Source organism: Topomyia yanbarensis, chromosome 1 (genome assembly GCF_030247195.1).
Source record: "Topomyia yanbarensis strain Yona2022 chromosome 1, ASM3024719v1, whole genome shotgun sequence".
Classification (NCBI taxonomy): Eukaryota; Metazoa; Arthropoda; class Insecta; order Diptera; family Culicidae; genus Topomyia; species Topomyia yanbarensis.
Window position 1 is genome coordinate 166,355,591 of NC_080670.1, and position 22,332 is coordinate 166,377,922.

Genomic DNA, 22,332 nt, shown 5'->3' on the forward strand with positions numbered 1-22,332 from the left:
CTTGGTTTCTGGGTGACTTAGACACCATTGTAGTCGACCCTAGAGCAGTGGAAGAGGTTTTTTTTGCCTTTTAAAAGAGAGGCTGCCAATATCGGTCTGAGTATAAACTCTGGTAAAATAAAATAAATTGTAGTTGATAGAGAACCAGATCGCCAGCACGGTGTTAGTTCCGAGATAGAAATTGACGCAGCAACAGGTTGTCCACGAGTTCATATATCTTGGAAGACTAGTGACATTAGTGACAGTCGTGGGAAAAAAGCGGATTGCTGCTGTAAATGGCATCTTCTACGATTTACGTATTCAACTAAAGTCCCGCAGCCTATTGACACACACAAAGCTCTTTTCATACATATCGCTGATACTCCCTGTTGCTCTATTCAGATATGAGGTGCGGTCGTTGACGGAAATTGATTATCAAGTGGTATGCAAACATGAAAGGCTTATAAAGTACAGCAGACTACAAATAACCGGGTATGTAGCTAGTTTGCAGGAAAAGAAAACAACTAAAGTTCTGTTCAGTTGTGAACCTGGATGTCGTTGGTGCAGATCCCGCACTCGAGAAATAGGTGAGCCTTTTTCGCTCAAAATTGGAACATAGCCTTAGGCAAGAATGTCATGTCAACGAAACGATGATTGGATTTCTTCAAACAAGTTTTTTTCGAGCACACGAAGTAGTTCGACGAGATAAACTTTAGAAAGGTATGCCAGTACTCCGTTTATATACAGAAAATTGTGCGTAATATGTCTCCGCGGAATTACATAATTACATAATTTACTCCCATTTAACGATGAATTCCCAGATGCACTAGTGTCATGCGAAAATAATGGTCTTGACAGAATCAAACTCAATTTTTGAAGTATCTGATGATCCGACAAAGAGTCGATAGTTGAATTCATACAACTGATTTCTGCAGAAAGGCATTGGTCCACGCGACAGAAGACATGTAACATTGTTATTCATATATAACTAGCATTCGACCACAATTTGTATCGGTCGATTGCATTACACTACACCCAGACAATTGGATGAAGGTAAACGGCTTGTTATCAAAATTCAATTTGCCTTTCGCAACGGGAAGGGTACAAATGATTTTCCTACGCTGTTTTCGGCGAAAATTCAACTAGCATACGCAATAAAGAGCGACTGGTTTGTGTATTCGTGGCCAATAAAGGACCATACGATTCTGTAGCAATTGTTATCTGGAATAAACTTCACCGTTAGTTCTAAGTAACTATTCGTATAAGTTCGTACAATTTTAAATAACTATTTGTATAAATTGTTGTTTCCATACGTCGTGGTTTCTGTCACAGAGCTACAGATTTTCGAAAAACAATGCAAGGTATATTTGAACATTTTTGAACTCTGGCTGGAAATTCGCGTATCGAGTTCCCCAAGAAGGAAATTGAGCTGGTTTTCAATGAAGCATGGTCCAGCTCAACTTCAACTTCTAATAAAGGATAGAATGATCGCTGAAGTTTCGCATTTAAGCACCCGAAGGGTAGTTCGATTCATAATGCATTTGAAAAAGATACATTCGGATCCGATATCGTTAGACTAAATGTCAGCACGGAATTAATTTTATTCGCGCATTAATTTGATCTTTGCATGGTGTTTACCTATGAAACTTAAAAAGATTGTATCAAATAACTATATTCTCTGTAAATGAGTATGGGAGCTGTGTTTCGGTTCAGCCACAAACACTTGTATTATCAACGTGGAACGAATACAGTTGCGTTGTTTGTATATTGCCCGAAATCGAATTCTGGGATATCCCTTCAGCCACGTGCGCAAAGTATTAATTCCTTTACGTGTGTTTCTCTCACATTCAGATTACACGTTCTGCATAGAATACACGTCCAAGGAAGAGAATTTTTGCAGGAGTCCGCATCATCTACGTTCGCTGGTTATACACACTATGCACATCTCTTTCATATTAGAATCACTGATAGTGAAATATGCGTGTATGGCAAGAGTTACCAAGACATCGAGCATGTTGTTTGGTTATAAGATTCCTTAAATGTCCGAGCTAGATCACTCAGTGTCCACATTCGTGATATCTTGGTCAGCTAGGATCTGCCATTCATGTCGCTGATCTATTGTTTTCTAAAGATCGCAAATATGCTGATGTGAGTTCTTCCTAAAGTCAATTATTTCTCAGAAATTGAACTTCCATATTTTCAGTTTCTCGCATATACCAGCCATTGAGATTCTACAGCACAACTATACGGCCCTTTAACCTATAAAACAGAGTCGTTGTTAGTTCTTTTATGTGTAAAGTATAATATGCAAATCAAATCAGGAAGTGGCTTTTTTTTAATTATTCGCGATATAATACTTAGAAATGTAACTGACCTTATAGAGAGAATATTTTAACCATACTTATGTTGTTTCATAACCTGATAATTCAAATGTAAAAAGAAAAACTGATTAATACACTCAGGTTTTTTACGCAGTTTTTTGCGCGGTTTTTTACGCGTATTTTGAAATTTGTGCGGTTTTCATTTACGCGGACCCTGAAATTTACGCGGTTTTCATTTATGCGGCCTGTATCTGAGAGAATTCCAAAGACAAAATATCAACTATTTCCTGATCTAAAACTGAAAAGTATTAACCCTCCGGCACTCGCGTCGTTGTATTTTGTGCAACACCTTCCGAAACTCTAACGAAATTTTCTTCCTTGCTCATTCGGGGAGCCATTCGCGCGAGTGCCGGAGGGTTAAGTGAAATTGCTGAAAAAACGCCCCAGGGCTCCAATTCAGCTTTTTATTAACACGAGAAAGCTAAAAACTAAATCCAAGATAACAAAACGCTCCATCAATTGGGATTGAAAAAGAATCCAAATTTACGTTAAAAATTGGATTCTGGCGGGTAAACTCAAAACCTACGGATCTGACCTCATTCAAAAGTGGCCACACTGCACCTAAGTGACTAAACCATATACGGTTAGTTTATAAATAGAGGTGACGCGTACCCGTTTGAATCAGTTTTTGTTCTTATGTCGAACGGGTAAGATCATGGCTGCAGCGTCTGGGCACTACAATAAGCGGTAGACGCTATGCATTTTCGGCAGCGGTGGCCGTGTGCGGATTTTTCGGGTACCAGCACGGTGTTACAGAATGATTTGCAAAGTGGGTGGGTGGGGTGGTTTGGATTTAATTCAATACGGTGTGTGCTGCTTAAGAGTGTTGCGTTTGAATAAAATATATTTATTTTTATGCATGCGTGTGCGTTGTAACTTGTTAATCCATGTTTACGGCGCATTGTAGCTGCCTAGGGTAAAGAGCCTATTGGTTTTCATATGTTTCATATTTTGGTTATATGTTTTTTATCAGTAAGGCATCTGACAACGTGCTTCTGTAGTTATTGCACTGTTCAGCAGCGTAGTATTTTTTATAGGGGAGTACACTCAGGTTTTATTACGCGGTATTTTTTACACGAATTTTGAAATTTCCGCGGTTTTCATTTACGCGTTTTTTTGAAATTTAGGCGGTTTTCATTTGCACGGCCTGTATCCCCTGCGTAAAAAAACCTGAGTGTAATTGCATCGGAAACAATCACATTCCCAGCAGAACTTTTTGTTTTCTAATTTCAAACACTTTTGTTTCGTACTGTACACAACGGAAAATTTTAAAACAGAACTTACCGTCCCAGCAGCAGTTTAGGCGGGTGTTCTTTTTCGATTCAAATTCAAGCCATGTCTTAATCGTTACTGGACTTAAAATTGTTTTCCCAGTTTATCCAGTCAGAGTATCTGTCCTGCCCTATGTAGTTAAAACACAGTTCTAATTGCGTTTTAAAGTATACAACAAATAGAACGGTTAGGTATACTAATTTAAATTTTAAAATATATCTATTTGAAATTATGCAACAAACCGCTGTACTGAAGATATAATTATGTCAGTCCTATTACCACATAAAACACCTATATAACATAAAACGCTGCAGAATTGGTTTAATAATACAATGTTTACACTACAGAGTTATAACACGTTTTAATAATTAGCAACAAGAGAAAATGTCACCAAGATAGCATAAAACCCGTTTTAACTGGTAGTGCGAACGTTGCATAACAATGTAATTTATCAAATAATTTCATTTTTTTCACCACTAATCGATCAAGAAATACTTAACCTTAAGATTGTTTACTTAAGTTCATTAATACATTATTGAAAATTTAAATGGAAAATGAAATTTCATATTTCATGAAGAATCTGTATATTTCCGTTGCTGGGCGTGGGCTTCCTCGTCACGGTTCTAAATATGGAACTTTTCTTTTGAATATATTTTCTGGACAGACCAACCTATTTTTACTAGATGGATCAGCCAAATAATGCCAATCACCTAGTGAGATACTTGATTAATTAATAGATTACCGTTAAAAGACCTTCAATAAATTATGTTTTAATGGGGAGGGTATATAGCAAATTGTAACATAAAAAACAGGTGAGTGAGCAAGAACTTGAGTCGATATGTGTGATAGATAAAATACATTTGCACGCTCTTGAAAAAAGCTACATTTTTAATGTCACCGTGGTCGTGTCCTGTACACAACCCTTTATTTTTTTCCGATCTTTTTTTAAATGCAAATAATTAAGCAATCTTCATTTCGTTATATTCTGAATTGCACATATTTTGTCGCATGTAATTTTAAATGTACTTTCATTTGATGGCATTGTAAGGGAACACGTATCCGCCGGTTGATGCCAATCGAGCTGACATTTCTTAAGACTGAACAAACTAATTTATTTGTTTGTTTAGTGTTTATTTGACCAACTAGGAAACGAATCCACTGGGTCTTTAATGCGGGTGGGAACTACGCATGGTCTTGTCTGAGTGAATGACTTTTGAATTATGTATGAAGGTGGAGAATTGACAATTCGAAAGATCAATTTAAATCCAATTACCAATTTGCGGCAATCATTTCAGCACGAGGAACAAATGTTTTATGGTCATATTTAATGCTTTACTTTTAGTACATTACCTCACCAGTCAATTATACTGAGATAAGAATAAGTACGTACTATTTGGAAACGGGGGGTGTTTGATTCGTGCATGATGTTAATATCGTTTAGGAACGCAGCATTTATATTTTTTCTGTTTCGCGTCTTCATTGTAATATCGGAACGTTTACTCGAACGAGGTGGAAAATTTCAAGTTACGGGATCTCAATATGCTTGTGATTATGCCAATAAGGACCAGTTATAGATTCTGCCACGCTATTAGGAGGAAGAGATATGACTAATTGTGACATAAATGGGAGGGGAGCACGTCATGTGCTTTGACGCAATCGGACGTTTTACGTACGATTGCGCCATGTATATAGGAAATTCGATAGAACATGAACACTTTTGCGAGTAGCGGCATAAAAGTACACTACAAAATGAAGGAAAAACCAAAAGAATTTGATTCGTATTAGATCAAGGGGAAAAATAGCGTTTTAATATGGCAGAGAGTTAGTTAGTATTGGGTACTCTTTGCGTGACATAATTTTTGAATGTTCCACCATACCTCTTTTAAACTCATTGTTTACGGTCCATTTTACATTCTCGACAACACTCCCGACAGCCGGCTGTCCGGAGTTCAAGTTGTTTTCGATGAAACAATCTCGATAAACGATTAGCCAGAGTTTAAACGCGTAGAAGATTTACGTATCCTGCAGTCAATAAACTATTCAAACATGCACGAAAATATAGTCTCAGTCGCATCGCTTGCTTGAAGCGAATCCTGACTAACAACCCACTCATCCCCAAGTATACCGTGCTTACGCAATGCAACGCAACGCACACACATACACACAGACATTTTCCGATCTCGATGAATTGCATCAAATGGTATATGGGTCATTCCATGCGAAGTGATCAAGGCACGTGTAATCGACCTTCACGGATTTGAACCAAATTTGCAGGAATTGTTCATCTAGGGCCAATATATAAAAACTCAAATTTTTGTGTTAATTGAACCACTCCTCGGGTCATGGGAGTACCCCCCGTTTTGGCAAATTGCCAAAGCCCTTGATTTTCTTTTAATCATATCTCCGGTTCTATTTACTCTAGAATCAAACCACAAGATGGCTTTTGAAGAAAATTTTTCAAGGAATCTAGAAAATTTTTTTTTTTGCCGGCAGTGCTGCCAACTATGCGATTTTTTCAATCGCGTTACTCAGATATTTTTACATAAAGAACACTTATCATCCCAATATAATATGAGCGCATCCTGAGATACACCGTTTTGAAGGGAAAAACTCCGATTTTCTCATATAAAAATCCATTTTTATTGGCAAAAATTGAGAAAATCTTCAAACTGTCATAAAAATCGACCCTGATCTGCTAGAAGCAAACCAAATACGTAGTTTTTCATCATTTCTCGTCTACTTCTCGAAAAATTATGTTTGAACTCAGAATACTCAAGTTGATTTTTTAGTGTTGTGCGCTTGCGATTTTATATGGGTTTTTTCTCTTCAAAACGGTGTATCTCAGGATGCGCTCATATTATATTGGGATGATAAGTGTTTTTTATGTAAAAATTTCTGAGGAACGCGATGGCATTAAAATTTTCAAAATTAAAATATACGTATTGAGAGAAAAATTAACTTTTAATATTTAACTGAAAAAATTGCATAGTTGGCAACACTGTCGGCAAAAAATAGTATTTTTTATAGACTCCTTGAACAATTTTCTTCAAAAGCCATCTTGTGGTTTGATTCTAGAGAAAATAGAACCGAAGATATGATCAAAAGAAAATCAAGGGTTGTGGCAATTTGCCAAAACGGGGGGTGCTCCCATGACCCGAGGGGTGGTTCAATTGTCACAAAAATTTGGGTTTTTATATATTGGCCCTAGATGAACAATTCCTCTAAATTTTGTTCAAATCCGTGGAGGTCGATTACACGTGCTTTGATCACTTCGCATGGAATGACCCATCGGCCACTGTGCAAGTAAGTGGTGCCAGACCTCTTAGCCGACCTCGATTTTCTTATCGTCCACAATATGTCACATAGAATTACGTATTTAAAGTTGTGCAAAATGAATGGTTCCGCCTAGACCATTTTGTAGAAAGTTGTCAGCACTAAATGCCTGACTTGGTTGAACTCGACAAAGGCGACTTTCGTAAGCCTAAGCTGCATTTTCACTTCCACATCACGAATGCTCAGTCTAATGCGGAAAGACCGGTAGTCAATAGCCACAGTGGTTGACCGGAGCACCACTTCTTGTTTTCGCGACGCACTCATCTTGACAGATCCCAACAGCTAGAATTAAAGTAACAGTTTCTGTTGTTTCTCAGACAAGGTATACAAGATAACAGTAACTGTTTTTGTCGTTCACCTATTGCTGGCTGGGACTGATGCAGAAAGTACACTGAATATCGTGACCGTTGTTTTTGGTGGTGGAAAATTCAATCTACTTCAGCATTTCCTCGTCAGTTTGTTCAAATCAAACAATATATAAATTTGTTAAGAGTCACCGAAATGTATCTTCTTTCTTTAATGCATTTTTGAAAAAATTCGGGAGGGGGGGGGGGCTAGCTACCTCTACCCCTTCTGGCTGCGTTCCTGATCATATCAAACAGTTTACGACATCTGCCAGTATCAGGTAGCGACATGCCATTCAAATTATAATTTTATCGCGTTCAAATGCAATTTAACTATTTAACAAGCGACTCTAAAAACAAGCAATTCCATTAAGTTTGCTTACAAGGTTATAATCATAAGGACTGGAATGATTCGAGCAAAACTATTAATGTTTACTACCGCAGCACTTAGTAAACTACTGGTTGTTCGCAAATATTAAACATTTTATAACGTATTATTTATTGTACAATGTTCATTTTAAAACAAAATTTCAAACCCCTGCCGAAATTTTTTTCTGTATCCAACCCTATAAGTAGATTGCCTTGTACGCAGTTTAGCAGTTTGAATTACCAACCCTGCACATAAGTTTGGAGATTTTTCTACCCGTAAAAAGAGGCGCATGACCTTAAAACAAAGTACAGATAAATGGAGGTGGTCCACATTGCATCTTAATCTCTTCCATTTGAACTGAGTCGAATTCGAATTTTGAAGCTATAATCTTTCTTTGCGCGAAAAACCCAATAATCTTAGACCTATATGCTGATACGAGCACTTCCCATAACTAAAACAAGGAACGGGGCCGGGCCAGACAACTGGTTTGACTGTAATACCTAAATACATGAAACTCTAAAATTGCTTCGCTATCAAGTTAGTGACCTCCGAAATCTCGAGACAGCTGAGCTTAGTCCAGTTTGGCCATGCATAAAGCTGACACTGGAACAGCTCCGGAGTTTCTGTATCGAAAAAAAAACGTTGCAAACGTGCGTCACTTGTTAAACGATATCTGGTTCACTTTAAACTGAGGTCACCAACCGCTTGAAAAATATCCAAAGTATTGCTTCTTCTTCCTCATCTTAAAATATTCGTTACTTAAACGAGCTAATAATGAACTGCAATTCATAAACTGTATGATTATTTTGCACTGACGTATTGTTTTTGTTCAATTTTCCCTCCTGGAGGCAACTGTATTTGAGTTTGGCCAGAACCGGCACGAGACCTGGGACGTCGTGGGTTGTGTACGAAGAAGGTGTCGGCACATGATAATAGAGATTGCGTGTCCCTCACCAAAACCAGAGACCGACCGACCGACCGAGCGACTCGATGGAGGGAGGCACGCCTTTAGCCACGAGACAACCGCAGAAGCTACGGCAGCGCGACTGTTTGTACATAAGTGTGTCTTGAGGGTCGCCCGTCGCATACGGTTGGCGTATGCGGTCAATCAGTAGTGACGTATAATTACCGCCGATACACATATTTGGGTTCTTCCGTAGCTCGTGCCAACCTGATGAGTTCTACTGTTTGACCGAGTTTTCGCTTCCAGAATTCACCACCATATGGTGTGGTATTAGGTAGGCAGAGCAGAAACAAAACTGTCGAATATTGTGTTGTATGTGTAGTCATCCTTACCTCGCCCGCTTCGGCCCACGAATCTGAGATCATTAAATTTGGCCACTTGGTTCCTCATCACAGCTGTACAGTTCCGCAGTTCGGAGCAGAAGTTCTCGTCGTTACCGGCCCGGATCGTCACCATCGTCCCGTCGCAGACGTCCCCAAGTGACACCACCTTGAAGGCACTCGGCAGCGTCTTGTTCGATCGCCAGTGGTTCGGCAGCGCCGAACAGAGGAAATATGGACTACCGGTTCGCACTGCAAGTATAGATTGAGAGAAACATTAATAATTATAAATGGAGCCATACGACAGCTCTATGTAATGCGATATCACGTAAGGAGTAATTAGTTTCATCTCATTACATTTCAGCGAATCTGGGAAAACGGGACTGGGGCAAAAGTCTAGTGTTCGATTACAGATGCAAAATGAAGCAATTTCCTAGTGACTGCGTTTCATTCAAGTTTTGTCGCTATAGGTAGGTATCTACCAACCTAACCTAACTAGAAAATGCAGCCCGGCAGCCAGTTTATCCATGCAAGAAAATGAGTGCGCATGGCGTGCTGCGAGAGGGGAAAGTGAACGCCGCACTAATACCGAGCAGGCGAGCAACCGTCGAACCGTTCGTTCGTTGGTTGCTGGTTCTTGTTGGTTCGGGGCCTATAGATTTACCGTCTTGGGCTTGGGGAGCGAGGAGATGTAAACTGTACTAAGGTTTCCCGCTTGCTACACCGCTCAATGTTTCAAGATTCCGCTGCATTTTTGTAGATTTTCTCCTACAGCGGTCGGCATTAGGTATATTGTCAATTAAACTTTGGCTCATTCATAATTATGCGAGACACAATGGAGCGCGTTGCTGCTATGTGGATCTATTTTCAAATGAAAAATAGTTTTATAGGGAATTTGACTACTACTTTGACTTGGCACTAACGATATTTACAGCTGAATATTTTATAAATATGGTTTTCAGCGAAAACCTTTATTTCGAGTAAGACTAAATGATGTCTATATTGCACACAATACAGTGAAGACACGTTTTTATCAGCCCCCAATTTTGTCAGCTTTTTGACCCGATTTTGTCAGCCAGCAAGGGTTGTGATGTTATGTCTACAGATTAAAGAAGAATATTTTCACAGTTTCGGTTTATTAAAAAAAATTAAATAAATATGTTTTGTCACTGTTTCCATTTAGTCCACATAAAATACACCACAGGGGCTGATACAGACGGGGTTTCGCTGGATTACCCACAATATCGCAATAGAGTTAAACAAACGTGCTTAATATTGTAGTACAACAATCTTGAATTATGTTCGAATTACCCATTATTTAGAAAGTAAGGAACCTAGGTAACGCCAACAAATTGTTTCCCAATAAAATATATCTTATTCACGATTTTAGATTTTGATATCGAGTATATCTAATTGCAGAAGCGAGAGAATTTCAATGTTAATACTTTTAACTTGCTGGTCTGATGATTTTCAAAAGCTTTTTGATACATCTAACACAAACAATGTAAAAGTCTCGACAAACATATGATTACGGTCTAAAAGCCAACTACCAAAATTTTCTATAAAAAGATATTCCGGACAAACTGCTACTGGCCAAACACAATTCACAGAAGTTAATGAAAGAGAAAACTTTTCTCTTTTGTTTTCTAACAACATCTGTAGTTAGCGAGTAACGGTTTCTCCGAAATTTCCACTCAAAGTGAATCTTTACAGTTGACTTTTAAGCACTTATCATATGTTTGTCGACGTTTTTCTTATAGTTTATAATTTGTCAAAGCCAGAATTGGACACGATCCTATCACAAGCCGTTTTTGAAATTTGGTCAACGAATTTAGTATAATTATTTTGTTTATTGCATATATCTGTTTTTCACATGTTCTAATTTTTTACATGTTTTCTTATTATTGAATTGTTCCGAACTTCCTTCATTTATTTTTTGGTTCTTCATGTACATCAAATACATTTTTGTTTTTTCTTCATTTTCCTATTTTACCCTTCTGACTGTATCCATTCTCTTATTTGATACAACTGTTTACTTTTTCATTTTTTTCAAAAACATTCTTTCTCTTTATTTTATTATATTATCTTTCTCTTTATTTTATTATATTATTCCAGCATTGGCCACTTATTTTCAAGCAAATTCTATATTATCACTATTTTCTATGCTTTTCTTTCCTATATTTGCCACGTTTTCCACTGTTAATTTTATTTCGTTTTCTTCATTTGATTCTTTTTCCGTTAAATCTAGAATGTTCAATAATTTGTTATCGGCTTCTATTTACTATCGGTTTTATTTAAAATTTTATCCATATTTTCCAATTCTTTTAATATTTTTGTTTCGATTATAGAGGTTCATCTTACAGTTATTTGTCTTTTTCGGGTTAAAAAAATCTCTTAAAAAAACAAACATGATTGGGAACCGAACCCAGATGAGCTGCGTAAAAGTCAATCGATTTACCAACTACCCTATTCCCAACCATATTTTTCTATATGAGTCCTTTTTCATTTTTGACATTGTAGCTCATTTGTTCAGTTCGTTACATGTGTTACTTTTTGTTTTTAATTTTTTTTCTGGCTTTTATTTTGTTCCCAATTTGCATATTTCGTTTATGGATGTCTTTCGTTTTTCTCCCAATTATTTTTTTACAATTTACACTTTTTTCATTCTATGAAGTTTTTTTTTTCCATTTTTATCTTTTTTTCTGTTTGTATTTTGCATTTTTCTTCCATATAATTCATAGTTTAATTTTTTATGGAATGGATGAGCAAATGGCAAAACAGTAAATCAGGAAAATAAAAAAAATGTGAACTTAATGAGATTAAATAAAAGACATGAAATGTGAGGAATTTTATAGTAGATGAATTTTAGACCGGACGAAATGCAAAAATAAGTATTTATTTTCAACATAAAAATATTTTTTAATAAAACGTCGAAAACTCAATTAAACGAAAAGCAACCGATAAAATGAAATAAATTCGAAATTTGAAAAATTAGTTAAAAATTGCTCTGATGCGATATTGATGCAATGAAATAAATTCGCGCATGGTGCTCGCTAGACATACTGTATTTTCAATGGAATGGTGGTCGTTTCATGTACAACCCTCAAATATTTTTTTTTGAATTTTCGGGTAACGTTTTCTTTTGGATAATGGCAGTTGCACACCAAACTTTTGGAATGAAAATTCAACAAATTTTGATCCCAAATGTTTAGTGTATGAGAAGTTTTTGAATGACAGAAATTTATGATTAGCGCCATTTTGAAATCCATGATGGCGGCATCCAGTTACAACACTGAAAACCACCATTAATATGGATGTCATTTGAAAGCTAGTGATTAGTAGAAGCTAAAAATTGATGATTGGTGCTATTTTGAAATCCAATATGGCGGCTTCCGGTTACCACAAAACAATGAAAACCACAATCAATATGGATGTCATTTGAAAGGTAGTGATTAGTAGAAGGCGAAAATGGATGATTGGCGTCATTTTGAAATCAAAGACGAATTTGACTTGGTTCATCTGCGAGAATAGAATAAGGTCATATGAACAATCTTAGAGTTTCCCAGCGATTTTAACCTTTTATCCTCTACCGCAGGAGTCAGAATATTTTGCTATTTGAAAAGTCGAATCACCTGAGTCTGCGGCATGTCCGGACGAGCGTAAAAAAAAATTGTACTTCATGCTGTCGGAACCGACAGACACATTTACATTCGTGTTTCTAGTATTTTGTGATAACCGGAAGCCGCCATCTTGGATTACAAAATGGCTCTAATCAATAATTTATTATTTTATACTAATTACGCCTGTTGATAGATAACACGATTCGCTTTAGAAATGTTCGGGTGAGCAATAGATGATTCTAGCAGTCATTCAACAATTTCCGTGAGGTGACAGTTTGCAGTTTTAGATAATGCTCCCTTCGGAACTTTATTCCCCATGTTGTTTGACACGTCGCATTATAGAGTTTGTGATTTGATAAAAGTTTTCCTTTGGGACCATATTCTGCATAGCAACTGACGATCGCGACCAAAAGGCATCCAAACTTGTAAAACACATGGGAAGAAATCGACATGTCCGTGGTAAGGACGATAGCCAGACGTTTCATGAACATTAAAAAAAATAAGCAAATCGGTAAAGTAGTTAGGTAGTTAGGTCGAAATCACAGCGCACAGTGGCTCAAAACAGCGTTTTGAGATACTTAATTCATTGGAGTCAAAACTGTCCATATTCGCGATTTCACATATTCTACAATGTTTGTGTGTGTAAAAAGCGCCATCTTTTGGTAATATTTTTTTTTTAAAATTGATCGTAGTAGGCTATAAAAAATTTAACTTTTGAACCGAAAAAGCTAGCGCTTGGCTGTCTTCGACAAAGTTGTAGAGGAGAGTATTTTTATAAATTTTGCAGAAGACATGTTGTCTCTGTCACTCATAGTAATCGAGTTATGAGAAGTTCTCTATGGTGAACTCCTTCATTTCCTATTTTTACTTATAACTTTTATAGTTCGAATTTTTCGCATTAACAATGTTCTAAGGTATTTTTATTATCATAAAACACACAACTTTTCCGAAGAGACTAGATAGGTATGAATTCTGTGTAAAGACTTATAGTTGATTTTGATTTAATTTTGGCCTGTTTTTGAACCCGTGTAACTTCACTATCGGCAAAAATTGCAATTATACTATCAATTATTCTGATAGGACTAGGTTTCACCTACAAAACGAAGGTAAAATTGTTTGTCCATAAGCACCCGTTCATAACTCATAACTCGATTACTATGAGTGACAGAGACAACATGTCTTCTGCAAAATTTTTAAAAATACTCTCCTCTACAACTTTGTCGAAGACAGCCAAGCGCTATCTTTGTCGGTTCAAAAGTTAAATTTTCTGTAGCCTACTATGATCAATTTAAAAAAATAATATTGCCAAAAGATGGCGCTTTTTACACACAGAAACATGGTAGAATATGCGAAATCGCTAATATGGACAGTTTTGACTCTAATGAATTATGTACCTCAAAACGCTGTTTTGAGCCACTGTGCAGCGGCCAGAAAAAATGAACTTCATTTACTCACTACCAGTCATCAAAAATTTTAGAAAAATATGTGTTATACACTCCCCAAGATTTATTTATTTCCTTATCTTCGGTATACACCGTACAGACGCATTTTAAAACTATATATTTCTTATTAATATCTTATATCTATGCTTGGAAATGTTAAAATCATACACTGAAGAAGCTTCGTTAAATCTGCGGCAACATCTTTCCAGTGGATTATTTTGTCCATATGAAGTACGGTGTCTAGGGATCCACAACAGAGTGGGGTTACGGAGAACACGAGGAGGCGCATACAAATTAACGCCCGAGAGAAGATCGGGACTATCGATATTACCTGACAGCAAGTCGAAAACAAAAACTCTTTGCAGGAAGATACGGCGAGTCGCCAGAGTCTGCAGACCGAGTAGCATACATCTATCGGCATAAGTCGGCAACACAACTGGATCATTCCATGGAAGTTTCCTGAGGGCGAATCGCACAAAACATCTTTGTATACGCTCTAGTCGGTCAATTTGAACGGCATGGTATGGTGCCCACACTTGCACAGCATACTCCAGAACACTTCTGATCAGGGCACAGTAGAGTGCTTTTAGTGCGTAGAAATCATCGAAGTCCGCCGTGTTCCGCTTTAAGAAGCCCAGCATTCCGAAAGCCTTAGCAGTTGTCGCGGTGATATGGTCGGAAAAGCTCAACTTCCTATCGAAGAGCACTCCCAAGTCACGGATCGAGTCGACGCTTTCAATTGTTCTACCTTTTAGGCTGTATTCATAACGTCCTGGAGTAAGCAAGCGTCCGAAACTGATTACTTTGCATTTATTAACGTTGACTTCCATTCCGTTAAGCGTGCACCATTCTTGAATAGTACAGATATCTTCTTGAAGCACTACGGCGTCAAGTGCAGAAGCGATAGTTCGGAAGATTTTGAGATCGTCCGCGTACAGCAATTTCCCAGACTTGATCCGACTACAGATATCGTTAATAAACAGAATAAAAATAAGCGGGCCCAGATGACTTCCTTGCGGGACACCTGTGGGTGTTCTGAATGTGCTTGAACGCGTGTTTTTTATACTCACGAATGCCGAGCGATCGGAAAGATACGACTGCAACCAGTTAGTCAACCAGGTGGGAAATCCCAAACGCTTTAATTTCAAGATTGCGATGTTGTGCGGTACTTTGTCAAAAGCTTTTGAGAAATCGACGTAAATTGCGTCCACCTGATGACGCTTCTCGACGGCGGGAAACAACTTAGAAGTGTAGGCTATCAGGTTAGAAGTTGTTGATCGTTTTGTGACAAACCCGTGTTGATACTCCGAGATAATGTGGGATGCAGCTGCATACGTGACGTTGTAGACCAGCTTTTCGAGAACTTTGGAGAGACAGTTTAATAATGAGATACCTCTGTAATTTTCGACGTTGTGAATATTTCCAGCCTTGTGAATGGGAACGATAGCAGCTTCTTTCCAGGCGATAGGAAAAATGCCTTCAGCGAGAGAGCGATTGAAAATGATACACACCGGAAGAGACAGCACGTGGGCGCAGCTTTTTATAAATTGGGGCGAGAGATGATCGGGGCCAGGCCCTTTCGACGAATCAACAGCAGTCAGAGCCTTCAAGACGTCAGCTCGGCTTACAGTGGGACGGGGGAGATTTATGTTGTACGATGATAATGTTTCCAAATACTCTTCCGAAGGGACGGTATAGTCGCTTCTAAACACTCCGCGAAAGAAATCAGCAAACAAATTTACGGTATCAGCTGGAGATTGCGCGCTTGCGTTTCCAAGGAAAACGTCAGTGGGAGTACTACCAGATCGTTTTCTGCTGCTAACGAATTTCCAAAATGTTGCGGGGTTATCGCGAAGGCTATTTTGCACATGATTCAAATACTCACGAAAAGCGGAATTCCGGGCCGTTTCGTATTGCAGCTCTATCCGTCGAAGAGTAACTTTGTTTTCTTCTGACTTATGGCGGAAATACCGCTTGCGTTGTTTTCGCAGTGCATTACGCAAACGGCGAATCTCAGCGTTCCACCATGGAAATTTGAAATCCACCCTCCTGTTGACTCGTTTCAGTGGAACCTTTAGGCGGAGTATGTCATATACTTTGCCATAAAATAGCGCGACTGCTTCGTCAAGCTCATTACAACACATTAAATCGGTCCAGTCGACAGTGGCAATCAGTGCGGAGATTTCGTCAAAGATACCTTCGCTATATGTAATAACAGTTTCATATTAAAATAAAAGTCTCAATAAAAAATTATCAAAAAAGATTGTCCTACCAATACCTTAATTTTATTAGTTTAAATCTGTTTATATTGAAAAATTTTATTCTATGATTTTTTTTTATTTTTTAGTATTTTATTCAAATTTTTCAAATCCTCAATTTTTTAAATACTAGAATTTAAATTTTTCTGAAAATTCAATTTTTAAAACTTCTAGATCTTTAAATTTTTAAATTTCTAAATTTTTAAATCTCTGAACAGCTAAATTTTCAAAGTTTTGAATTTTTAAGTTTTTAAATCATCAAATTTTTATTTTTTTCAAATTGGTTACTCTATACATTCCTAAATTTATTAGTCTTAAAATTTGAATATTTTGAAATTCCCAATTTTTTTAAATATCGCGCTTCAAATTTTTAAATCCTTCATCACTAAAATTTTTGAATTTCCAGATGTTCAAATTCTTTGTTTCTTAAATTTTGAAATTTTGAGCTTTTAAATTATTAAATGCTTAGAATTTTAAATTTTTATATTTTTAAATTTAAACTTCAAATTTTTTAAATTTCTTTGTACGTACGTATTTTCAAATTTTTAGATGTTCATAAAATCTTTAAATTTCAAATAATTTTTAGATAGTTAAATTTTTAAATCTTTGAAATGAATACATTTTGAAATTTTTATTTTTCAAATGTTAAGATTTTTAGACAATAAAATTTTTACATTTATTGTGTTTCTAAATTTCAAAATATTTTTTTTCTTATTTTTTAATATTTTATTCCTTATTTTTTAGTTAGCTTTATACTTTTTAATTTGTTATGTTTAATATTTATTTTATTCTTGATTTTTTACATTTTAGATTTCTAGGAATCAATTTAAATTTTTAGGTAACAAAGCTGTGTAGTTTTTAATTTTTAATTATGAATTTTTATTTTTTTACTTAAAATTTTTTAAGTTTTATTTTTTTAATTTTAAATTTTTCTGATTACCAAATTTTTTAACTTGAAATTTTGTAAAATTTTTCGATTCTTTTATTTCTTAGCTTCTGCATTTTCTTATTCTTAAGTTTCTAAATTCTTTGACTCTTTACTTTTTTGTTTCTAGTTTCTTAATTTTTAATTTGCTATCTTTTTTTGAATGGTTTAAATTTTTAAATTCTTAAATTTTACGATTTTTTAATTTAGATCTCAAAATTCTTAATATTTCAAATCTCTGAATTCGGAAATTTAAAATTTTTAAAAATGTAAGTTTTTTATATTTTAAAATATTCAAGCTTTGTAACTCGTCAGAGTAACAATTTACTACTGGGTGGAAATATACCTTTGTACGTACTCTCTCCGTAGAGTGTATTGTTTATGTAACATAATGCTCACCGCTGTTCCTTATCTTGTTTTACATTTCTTATAAAAGAAATGTATAGAATTCGCTCAAACTTTCAAGATTTTTTCCGAGGCCCGGAGGGCCGAGTCTTATATACCAATCGACTCAGCTCGACGATTTGGGACAATGTCTGTGTGTGTGTGTGTCTGTGTGTGTGTGTATGTAACGGACAAATTCTCATTCGTGTTTCTCAGCAATGGCTGAACCGATCTTATCCAAACAAATTTTAAATTAAAGAACTAAAAAACAGTATGAACGCTATTAATTTGTTTTTGATTCTGATGTTTAGTTTCCAAGATATGAATATTTGAATGCGTAAAAATGGCGTTTTTTGCAGTTTTTTTGAATTATCTGCCGAAATTGACAATATAGGTTAACAATTTATATATTTTTAGACAGCTTTAACGAATATCTTTCGAACAAGCTATAGATTTTTGAAATCGGACTATTATCAAAAGAGATATTTAACATTAAATGCGGACGAAAGATTTTTATCATTTCCCATTGCCAGAAATATGACCAAAAACATGTAATCTATTTTTAACGCCAAAACGGCTTATTTTAGGACAATAGTATCTTCGGTGAATTTAATGGAGGCAATATGCCCTTTCTTTTGGTATTGTGCTTTTGCTGATTAATCCCCCTATGAGTGAGATATTTTCACAAATTTTTTTGGAAGTGATTATATCGAAATGATGCCTTCAGCAAATTTGTAGCTCTTACTTTTGCGAATAACTTTACTGAAGACTTCAAATATCTATTTTGAATATTTCAAAAGTTATGGCTTGTTGTTTGTGGATTACTCTTTGTCGCCTATTTATTTTTCAATATAGTAATAATCTATTGAAATAAGCCAAACATTATTTCGATAAAACGAATTTTGTATTTCATTTTTCTATCTACAACCGCTAGAAATAATCACCGAACACTTCCAAGTTGTCTGGAAGGAACTTGATAACTTATCAGTGCAAAAATGTTCATTTGTGCGAACCTTCTGACTGCAATTTTTCTAACTCATGACCATCGGATCAATCTGAAACATATCGGAAAATAAAAAGCGAAATAAATAACTCCAAGCAACAGCGTTGCCAAGAGAAGGTTTTGGGGTTTAACACCATACAACCCCCCCTCCCCCCCCACCACACCCAAAAAAAATTGGATTGAAGCTGAAAATTTATTGATGCAGACTGATTTAATCCAATATTACAATAACAATTATCTGATCCGTACATTGATATCCTGTTGTTGTAAACATCATGAGGACTTTTGATAAATTGTCGAAATGGGGTCCTGATATGTAAGTGATCTATTGGTCTTGATTTCACAGTTGTCTAATTGCATCAATATCAAATTCCTGCCTGAAAACATTCCAATAGAAAACTCCAGAGTTCTGTAATCAATCATAATCCTCAGATTTCTTTTCAAATTGAGCTCGTTTTTGTAGAGATGTACTGTAATAAGGGTCTTTATTTAATAGGAAGCGACGTTAAAATTGATTTAATGTCTATGAAACATAGAACTGCGCACTAAAAAAATGCACAACTTTCAACATTTGCTAAAAATGTTTTTGCCTTTCTCATTCACTCTAAAATTCGTCAATCTAATCCCGACCGGGAGGGCCGAGTGTCATATGCCAATCGACTCAGTTCGTCGGGATCGGATAATGTCTGTGTGTATATGTATGTGTGTATGTGGAAAAAAAATGTGACCTCTGTTAATCAGAGATGGCTGGATCGATTTGCACAAAGTTAGTCTCAAATGAAAGGTACAACCTTCCCATCGACTGCAATTGATTTTTTTTTATTGATTGGACTTCCGGTTCCAGAGTTACGAGTTGAAGAGTGCAATCGCACAGCAAATTCCCATATAAACTGAAATGAAAAATTTTCAAAATCAAATTTGTATTTTTGATGCCAAATGACTTTAAAATGCATGAAACATTGAGATTTGATGTAAACTCGAAAAAAATAATGTTTGACAAAAATTGATTTTTTTTTTTGGACTTTAGGTTATGCAATCACTCTAAAAATCGTCAATCATACCGGCCCGGAGGGAGTATGCATTGAGTGGTTGCTACTTTAAAATTAAAACTAGTTTAAAATTTCTTAACAAGTTGAAAATTTTCGGCAGGACCCGGACCTCCCGGATCTTACTATGTGATACTGAAACATCGCTTGAAACCAGCGGCGGTCAAGCGTAGTATCTCAAGATCGTGGCTGTCGATCCATTGTACGTATGTGCAAATCGTACTGAACATGTAATATTCATTTTCACCATTTTATTGAACATAACCATCGTAGTCTGGACAAATGAGAAAAGCACAATTGCACCACTAGGTGGATTAAAACAGGTTTTTATTTTGGGAATGCGTTGAGTTGAGACGAAAACGTAATATGATTAATAACGAGGATAACACTTTCCGAATGTAGAGAGAAATTTATGAAAAATTACGATTTCCAGTCGATTCTAGAAGGTTCTGATCGATTTTGATGAAAATTTGATTTTTGTTGTATGACCAATTATATGTATAGGTCAAATATTCAAAAACAGTAATTTAAGGTCAAGATAACATCATTTTGAAACCGCAAATTTCGGAGGTTTAGTATCTTCGATGAGTTTTACAAACGTTAAACAGCGCATCATTTGATAAAATAATTTTGGCGGTATATCGTCCAAGAAGTATTTATGGTGATTTTTCTCAGGTTAATATTCATGACTACAATAAAGACTCAACAAATTCGCTTAAACACGAACTCTGTTACTATTTTCTGAAAAATTACTTCTGCATAATTTTAAAACTTCAAAAATTACGGTTTCGGAATTATGCCGTTTGGACAGTAAGATCGATTTTCACCAAACCCCCACCAATTGTAAAATTGGTATTGTAAAAAAAACGTAAGGGCGATACTTCAATGCTAATAGGTGGGACCGAAAAAGTAAACAATCGCCAAAGGGGCGATACTATCATTTTGTCAATTTCAATAGCAAACACAAATTTTAATTTAATAATTTCAAATACTTCATGAAGTTTTGGGTTTCGATCACTGAATCATGCAATCTAGGATGTAAAAAAACACAATAGTTCTTAAATAGAAAATAAAACCATGTCTGGAAATATTCACTGTTGATTTTCTTTTAATGGTGTCACTGCTAGTATCGCTTTTTTCCAGAAAAAGCGTTGATTTTTAGGTCTCAGTCGCGTTGGAAATTTGAGTAAAGTATAAACTTCATTTCGATTAAAAAAAAAATCGATTTTTTGGCTCAGTACAATATACATACCCCCTTTAGGAAAATTCAGTTTTCCCACCACCATGCATTGATTGAGGAATTTAGATATTTTATTAACAGAGCATTACCAATAATTCGTTTGTATGTCTATTTTATGGGCCATTTTTTCGCTTTCCCATTGATTTGGTTTGAGATTTCTAGCACTGATGTTGTCCTATGCTGATTTGAGCGATTCTCTGTGTCCTGCCACAATCCCATGTAGTATGTGTTATCAAAAACATCGCGAAGCATCAAGTTCTAAATGTTCTCAAACGATATAATATCCGAAGAGAGTGATAAGAGTTATAAGAAATGTCTCATCACACTGTTAGGTGGATTAAAAGCGTTTTTTGTTTTGTTTTAGCTTTTGTGAACGATTTTGTTGATCTAGATAGGTGTAGTAATTTTTGTTTTACATTTCTGTATAATTAGCATAGGTTTTAGTGAGGTTACCGCTCTCCTCTTGCTGGAAAAGTGTTCTGATTATGCTGTACCATAAGGATGACAGCTATGCGGCGGAGCGGTTTTTTTTTGGTATGGAACAATTTGTTTTGATCGTGAGGAAGGCGGCTATCGAGTTTTTTTGGTATTTGGTGACGAATCACTACTATATACAGACATCCGCCAGATTCCGTGTTTGGTTTTCGGGACAGTTTTCAGTCACGATAACCAGCGTAGCGAAGTGCGCGACTGCGACGGTAAAAATTGCCGTCAAGATTGCCGGTGTGGTGTCGGTTCGCCAAAAGGGGTTAGCTAATTTCGCTACCCCAGCTAATTAACCAGGAACTGAACACCGACCGTTCTCACTGTGTCGGATCTGTCGAAGAGAAGAGTGACGGTGGAAGAATAAACGGTAAAGTTAAGATTTTTTTTGTTTGTTTACCTTTTTGTTTGTATACGAAAATCCGAAATTCTTGTAGAGGCACATAGGTCGCCGTGACAAAGGGGTCTGCCGGGCAAATAAGAACCCCAGTAGAGGGCAAACCCCTACTTACAACTTTTAATTTAATTTTGAATTGTTGAAATTTTTAATTACATCCGTCAAAGATAAGTTTCATGAACAGCGGTTGAATTCGGTCTTTGCTTTATCTTTATGAAAATCAACACCGGGTCATTCAGCCCCTTTTGAAAGCAAGCAGCTTATCGCTTTCATTCCCCACAACAGCAAATCCTGAAGGGTGTATTCTTCGCCTTATTTTTGAAAATTTACACTCTGTACCAACCATTGGTTCAACTTTTACATCTCCACACAGATCCTCGCTGTTAATATCACAGCGGCCCGGAGTAAATCCACCTCTACCCGGAGTTGGATCAACTTGAATGTTTTCCCTTTGTGGAAAAAGCTAAAAGTTCAGCCGGAATTAGGGTTGCCACCCCTCCGGGTTTGACCCAGAGACTCCGGTTTTTGAAAGTGATCTCCGGGCCTCAGGGTTTTACATCAATTTCTTCGG

At 36.3% G+C, this 22,332-nt stretch overlaps 1 protein-coding gene across 1 annotated transcript in view; it reads right to left on the reverse strand.

The window, feature by feature from the left end:
* The window catches only part of LOC131680448 (protein lozenge), a 160,699-nt gene that overhangs the window by 108,898 nt on the left and 29,469 nt on the right, over positions 1–22,332 (reverse strand). The window contains exon 3 of the mRNA XM_058961164.1: positions 8,976–9,215. Coding sequence (XP_058817147.1) covers positions 8,976–9,215 — 240 coding nt within the window. The remainder of the gene's footprint in view (positions 1–8,975; positions 9,216–22,332) is intronic.